General features: G+C 36.8%; 1 protein-coding gene across 1 annotated transcript; it reads left to right on the top strand.

Moving 5' to 3' along the window:
* The first annotated feature begins 1,722 nt into the window (after window positions 1–1,722).
* Window positions 1,723–2,271, top strand: LOC110894280 (dirigent protein 11). Its single transcript, XM_022141487.1, has one exon. It carries the CDS (start codon window positions 1,723–1,725, stop codon window positions 2,269–2,271), a length of 549 nt encoding a protein of 182 aa, XP_021997179.1.
* Window positions 2,272–7,732: the final 5,461 nt, after the last annotated feature.

The raw sequence follows: 7,732 nt of genomic DNA, 5'->3' as shown, positions 1-7,732 counted from the left end.
CTGTATGTTATGAGATCTCAACTCATAATGAGGTCTCGAGTCGCAACCACGGTCTTGAGTTTCAGCCTTATGGTCTCGAGTCGCAACCTTATGGTCTCGAGTTATGACCTTATGGTCTCGAGTCGAGACCTTTGTCTCGAGTTTGTAAACTTTTGGGCCCTTATGATTTCAAGTAGAGACCTTATGGTCTCGAGTCGAGACTGATGGTCGCGAGTCGTAATCTGATGGTCTCGAGTCGTAATCTGATGGTCTCGAGCCCACTGTTAATAGCTGTTTATTGTGATAATAACTGAAAATTCGAATTCTAAGGGATTTTGAGATATGGTTTCCTGTTTTAATGATGATCTAATTTTGTCAAAATATTTCGAAAATTTTATCTGATTATCAATTAACAGCTTTCGAATAAACTTAAAAGATAAAATTGGATCAAACAGGAAAAAACACTCAATAATCCTAATTACATTCCAAAACATAACGGAATTTTCGAATTTTCCTAAGAACATGATGAACCCTAAAAAAAATAAAACATAAATTCTGGAACCCGAAACCTGAATTTTAAGGCTTTAAACAGATTTCGGTACAATTAAGATTTACCATTATGATTCCGAGTCATTTAAAAAACATTATTTTCCCGAAAAACATTGATTTTGGCACATATGACCCTAAAACAGCCGTGAGTTTTATTGAGTTTTCAAAACTTCTGTTTTCCAGATTTCAATCCCAGAATAATGGATACGAAAACAGAACTGACTAATCAACATATGCTCTGATACCACATGTTGGATCAGTTCTGTTTGAACATAATGGAAAACATGTAAACATACCTGATTGCATCAGCACAGGCCAGCAGAGAATCCAGATGGAGACGCAACAACAGTGTTTGACATGATTGTCAGCTTGATCTGGTTCCTCCTTAGGGTGCAATCTAATGATGGTGATGATAAGAAACCGACAAGGGAATCGGTTATGGAGAGGGAGGCGAAATTGATGTTATGTGTTATTAGGGTTTGTGAAATTGTCTAACCCTTTAACCTCCACATTATTCTCCTTATATATGCACCCAGGAGGAAACCTAATTAGTTAATAAGGGTAATTAGGCCCATCAACAATTACCAACTAATTATTTAATAGGATTGTTATATATTTTGATCCATATAATGTAAATGATTATAATGACTACTAGATTAAATATAAAATAAATATATGTAATCTTACAAAATATAGTTGATTTTTGTTTACCGTAATGAATTGTACCAATATTGTTCAAATAACTTTGTTAGCGTATCAGTATTCATTTTTATGGTTTCTGGTATAAATTCATTGAAATTGAAGTTATATTCACAATAGAGTACATTTTTTTATATTGTAAGCTACAGGGAGTGTCGATACCAGGCTCAAACGAACTCATCATTCCAATGGCGTTGGACACTTGGACCAACTCAAACACGAAACTTAGAACCCGAGTTCATGGTTCCTTTGGGTTATATAAGGCGTTTTCTTGAGAAATTAGATTCTATAAATTTTGAAATATCAATAAAAACTAAATTATATCAAAATTGACATGCTATTGTATTCACAAGTTGATGGAAATAAATATTGGAATTTGCAAATTTAAAAAATAAGTTTGGGTGGATTTGGTTGCAAAGGTGATTTAGGTGGCCCGAAACATAAAGGGTCATTATAAAATCCTCTTAACAACCTAGAATAACATAAATCTTCATTATGCTTTCTAACAAGTTAATATTTTGTGTTTCCGTTACATTAGCAATACTTGTGGTCATACTTTTGGCCACCCTCTCACCACTACCCCATCGAAAACCATCATCAAAGCCGTGGTTGGCGTTATCGTTATACATCCAACAACCACAAACCGCAGGTGTGCCAAATGTGCACACGGTGGCACCACAGGACGTTGGCGCCCTGATCTTCCACCGTGTGTTAACAGAAGAACCAAAGAATACTTCAAAAGTTATTGGGAAAGCTCAAGGCTTCATCCTACCTGTTGAGCAATTTGCACACTCGGGATTCAATATTATTTATCTTACTTTCGACACGCATGAATATTCGGGTAGCGTTAGTATTCAAGCAAAAGGTTCGGGCAGTGATCGGAGAGATGAACTTAGAGTTGTTGGGGGTACCGGTTCTTTTGCTTTTGTACGTGGATTCGCTGTTTTGACGCAGAAGGATGATCGTGATACCGATCTTGTTCTACCGTATCATATTAGACTGCATTTGAAGTACCCGAATCGGTCTAAAACGATACCAGGATGAGTTTGGTTTTTTTTTTCTTTTCTTATCAGTTTTTAATAACTTTTAGGAACCTTATATGAAGATCAAGCATGCTTTCATCTATTACATAAAATCAAATAACTAGACTTAGAAAACTGAGACTTAGAAAACTGTACCCCCATCTAACAAAGTCATCTCATTATTTAACTTTCTTGGAAGCTAGCTATTATTTGGACTCATTAATAAAGAGCAATTTGCGTGTTAGTTATTATTATTTTGAAAAGTTGATCCAATAAGTTAACTAATTGAGTTGTAATGATCCGTTGGAACAATAATAAAGATTTTCTAGAATATTATATATTATTGAAACAATAAACACACTAACACTCTGGTCCGGAGTCTCATTTAACAGGGAGAGGGGAAAGAAAAAAGAAGAAAATATAAAAAAAAAAATCATTGGGAAAAGGAGGGAAAAGGGAAAAAAATTTGTTTATATATTCATCCTTCCAAATTGGAGAGATTATGAGAGAAAATATTATTAATTACTAAATTGTCCTCATATTTAATTAAAATGTTTTATATTTAAAGGGTATAATGGTAAAATTGTTATTTTCTTTTCTTTTCCTCCTAACTCTGGAACATATAAAATGCTTGATTTCTTCTCTTTTCCTTTACTTTTCATTAAACTCAGGAACATGAAAAAAATTACATCTTTTCCTTCATTTTCTCTCTTAATTTATCCCCCCCCCCCCCCGGTTAATTGAGAGTCAGGAACATTGTGTAAGTGAGACAGAAAAACTAACTGATAAAATGCTTTGGGTAGTGGTCTAGGGAGGGGGAGGTTTTATGTTAAAATCTTACAGAAATTTGTAGTTTTAAAAAAAAGTTATGAAACTTGAAAAGTTACTATTTCATTAAATTTTTAATCAAAATCATTAAATTTTTAGAAAATAATTTAAAAACACTTTCCGTCCCGCCCCCCATCTTCATATCTCGCCTCCTATCTTTTAAGGTAAAAACCTCGAATAAGACTTGTGGATGTGGGACGTTGGTTGGGGCGGAGGATACCAGGCAACGCTGTCTAAAGTCTAAACCACATCAGGTAGCATTGGCAACGGCGTTACCCCGTTGGCATGGCTTTGAAGTCTGGCGTGGGGCGGGGGGTAAGGTGAGGTGGCTGGTTTGGATTGCCTGATGAGAGATGACCGTTTGGGCTAGTCGTTTGCTCTAGTCGTTGGGGATGGCGGTTTTGAAGTAAAAAAATCAAATTTAAAAAAAAAATTACAATTTTTTTACCTATAAATACCCATTCCAAACTTCATTTTTTCCACATTTATCTTCTGCAACCAAAACCAAACACAAATAACAAATCTTCAACCAAACCCCCACAAAAAAAAAAAAAAAAAAAAAAAAAAAAACCGAATATGGTGCATTGGACAGAGGAGGAGGAAATCGCACTTGTGACATCGATTGTCGATGCACAGCGTACGCTACAACGCGCTCAAACCGTGTATTGGGGACGAGCGTTTCAGCAATACCAACAACACGTTGGTAACGCACGTCACAATTTAAATGCGTGCCAACACAAGTGACGTGAAATCAAACCGAAGTTGGATCAGTGTAAAGTTTGTTTCGACCGTGTCCCTGTGCGCGACTTGACCCATGACGATCGAGTGGAGATCGCGAAGACCGAGTGGAGGCACAATGGGAATTCGAAATTTAAGTGGGTTCCCCACTTTAATATTTATCGAACTTTGTAATATTTTTTTCTTTTTTTAGGATTTAGTTACTACTTTTTTTTTATTTTTTAGGATTTAATAAGTAGGTTTTTAAAATTTTTTAGGATGTTACATTAATATAAGTTTGTATTTTATTATATAAATGTCAACTATATAAAAAAATCCACATGTCAACCCATGCCGGCCTGGCCACGCCGCTTCCACACCCCACTTTTTTTTTGGTGGTCTGGTGAAGCACACACTCACATGTAGCAATGCCCCCAACCCAAGCCCCGCACACCCCACGATCTAAGAAGGGTCATATTCAACACCCCTAAAGTTTTTTTTTGTTATTTCTTTAGCTTTTATTTAAAAGTAATTATCTATATGTATTATATTACATATAATGAGGGTTATTGCTATAATTTTATTATTAAATTAAAAGCAAAATAAACATGTTATGAGATTATCACTCTTTGTGTTTCTCGTCACATCACACACACCCCTTAGTGTGTAAGTGTGTGTGAGTGTTTCCTTATATAAATTTAAATATACACTCGTAATGCGTTTGTTTGTATCTGTGCTTTGATTTAAATTTTATAAAAACTAAGTCGTATTCAAGATGTAACTTTTGAGTTCGACCAAGGCTTTTCTTTTGGCGTTTGCACTGTGATGTTCATTTGTGGGTTAATGTCTATTAGGTTATTCACTTTTTATTTCATCCGGGATGTTTATTTGTTGGCTCATATCGACGAGGATGTTAATATTATGGCTCATGAAAGATTTTTAGTGTTTCGTGCATTTTACTTTTTACTCGTCGTGACGTACATGTTTTTATCTACGTCTCATATATAACTATATAACTTTTACTCAAAACCAACTTGTGAATAGTAAATATACATGTGATCAAATCAAAACATACCCTTTTGTTATTTTAGTAATATAATTAACGTTATATAAAACTTTGAATATACTATTATAATGTGCTTATTTTTATCTACAATTCTATAAAATTTTTACTCCTAAGGGGTCAAATATATTTGATTTTTTCCTTTACCATGAAGAACTGGACCATTATTGTCTAAACATCGTTATAAGTATGCATTCGTTTTTATGGTTTTCTCAACGTGGCGGTATGAATTCATTGAAAATGGAGTGGTATTTGCAATACAATATCTTTTTGGTATTGCAAGCTATATCGAATGGTAACGAACCGAACAACGTTGGTCCCAAATATTGGTTTTTATAGTTTTCGATTTATGCAAAATACATGTCGATATTTCTTAAACATATCTCTTTCGGGTGCTATATTGAGTGTTGAAACAAACCGATATTGACCGAATACCCGCTACGAAGCGTGGGTAGTTCTAGTAGTTACTGTGACACTCTAGGTTTTTTTTCCGAACGAACACCTTGTAATATTTTGTGTATATATAAATATTATTAAATGAAAACGTGACCTTTGTGCATGATATGTGTTGAATGTATGTAATATATATATATATATGTATGAGAGCCGAGACCACGACCCGAGACCATGACTCGCAACCACCCGGTTGCGAGTGGGCCACTCGGTCTCGAGTGGGCCCTTGGGCCGTAACCGGCTTGGGCCGAAATCCCCTAAGCTTATGTTGGAACCTTGTATATAAACCCAACCTCCCCCTCATTCTTCATTCTTTAGTTACCACACTTCTCCTATTCTCTCTCAACTAGAAACCCCAAAACAACATTCCATCTCTTCCAAATCACGGTTCAAGCAAGGATCTCGGACAAGAACTCGGTCAAGATCATCACTCGGACACTTCATCTTCTCTTATTTTCTTCTTTTCTTTCGGCTCCTTCTTCTTCTTCATAACCGGTTAGTGTTAACTTTATGATTTATGAAATGTTCATGAACTAGAATGCTTGGTTAGTAATGTTATGCATGATTTTTAGGATGTTTTGTGAAGTTTGGCATTATGTGTAAACCACTATGTTTGAATGCTTGATGACATGTTCAAAATGACTAACAAATGGTAGTCTAAGGATGATTATGGCTAAACACACTATGCTTCATTGTTCCTTGCAAAATGATAATGCTAAACATAAGATTTCGGCTATATATTGTATGTTCTTTGTTCTTGCCATGATAATCTTGTTAAAAACATATGGTTTTGGTTCATAAAATATAGTTATATTTGACATAAAAACCCTAGAAAACTTTGAATATAGGATGAACTTCTTGAATGTGGTTGAAGATTTAAAAATGGCAAAGTTTGATCTAAGTTTACTAATATTCAGATTAGGCAAAGTGTTAGTAGGAACCTTATTGGTTGTTTCCTAATCTGGGTCTGATTTCTTGGTACAAATTGGACTGTCATATCTGCATCATCACGTGTGCATGAAAGGGACATATTACGACTCGCAACCATGGCATGGCAACTCGAAACCACACGGTTGCGACTCGCAACCATAGCAGGACAACTCGAAACCACGAGATTGCGACTCGAGACTACGACCGTTGCGACTCGCAACCACAGCGTGATGACTCGAGACCACGCGGTTGCGACTCGCAACCACAACGTGACAAGCCGAAACCTCCTGGTTGCGACTCGAGACCGCCTGGTTGCGAGTGGGCTGTCCATTTTGGTTATTGGGCCAATATGTGTTTAACTTGGGCTATCTGTTGACTGGATTATGTGTTGCTGTTGACTGCTTAATTGTTTAGGCCGGCCCAATAACCCCACGACTGTTTATTTGTATGTATGTTACGTGCCAGTATGTGTTTTACGTGAATGCTTGTATACCGAACCTGACCTATACCAGTAACCATGTTAGGACGTGGTGACCAGCGTGTTTGACCAAGTAACCTAAATCTACCGAGCAACCCAAGGTGAGTTCACAACTTAAAAGCATGCGTCCCGGTGGTTTGGGACACGAGACTAAAACAACCCTATCCCCTTGAAAAGGGGATACCATTTACATACCTTCCCTAGTTATTGGGAACAAAACTTACTTTCCTTCCCTGGTATTGGGAAACCTTTTGGTTAATTACTGTTTATACGGATTGCAACTAACGGCACTAAACGAAACTCTATCACTCAAGTCCCTACTACAAATACCGATTAGTCGCCGGGGTCAGGCGAACGGGTTATTAGTTGATAGCGCTATTTAGGTGTTTACCAGCCTCACACCGTGCCCTGGTTTGGGATCGGTCGTGAACTAATGTACTCAGGCATCCGTCAATGATGATAGAACATTGACATCGGGGCATCCTGCGGAAACGCAACGGTTACCTAGTGTTCGGTATTGGAAAAACAGTTTAGTCGCTAACTTTTGGGGTAGCTCCCCATGGCATGTATAAACGGATAAATTAACTGGTGAAACAAGTTTTTTTGGAAATTAAAACTGGACAACTAGTGAACTCACTCAGCATTATTGTTGACCCCTTACTGCATGCTTTGCAGGTAACCCGTGACGAAGGAGCTTGCTGCTTGGGAACGTGTAGTGTCTGTTCACCCTTGTGTTGGGTGTCACCTTATTTTGAATTATGAACTTTGTTTAAACTGCCTTACTTATGCTTCCGCTACTTATTAACTGTTTGAACTTAAAACCTTAAACTCTGAACTTGATATTTGCTAATCTTATGGTTAGTAAGTATCACTTTTGTTATCAACTTAATTATTCAGTATAATTGGTGGTTGGATCCTGGTCAGTCACGCCCTCGAAGCGGGTGTTATCCGCAGGTGGATTTTGGGGGTGTGGCAGTTACAAATAACAACACACATACAAGTAACCTTTTAAAA

This window comes from Helianthus annuus, chromosome 2 (assembly GCF_002127325.2).
Source record: "Helianthus annuus cultivar XRQ/B chromosome 2, HanXRQr2.0-SUNRISE, whole genome shotgun sequence".
Classification (NCBI taxonomy): Eukaryota; Viridiplantae; Streptophyta; class Magnoliopsida; order Asterales; family Asteraceae; genus Helianthus; species Helianthus annuus.
The sequence above is the reverse complement of the archived record's forward strand: the minus strand, read 5'-3'. Positions and strand labels throughout refer to the sequence as shown.

What these genes read in the sequence shown, in the direction of transcription:
- LOC110894280 (XM_022141487.1), top strand. Translation starts at nt 1,723, where the DNA reads ATGCTTTCTAACAAGTTAATATTTTGTGTTTCCGTTACATTAGCAATA.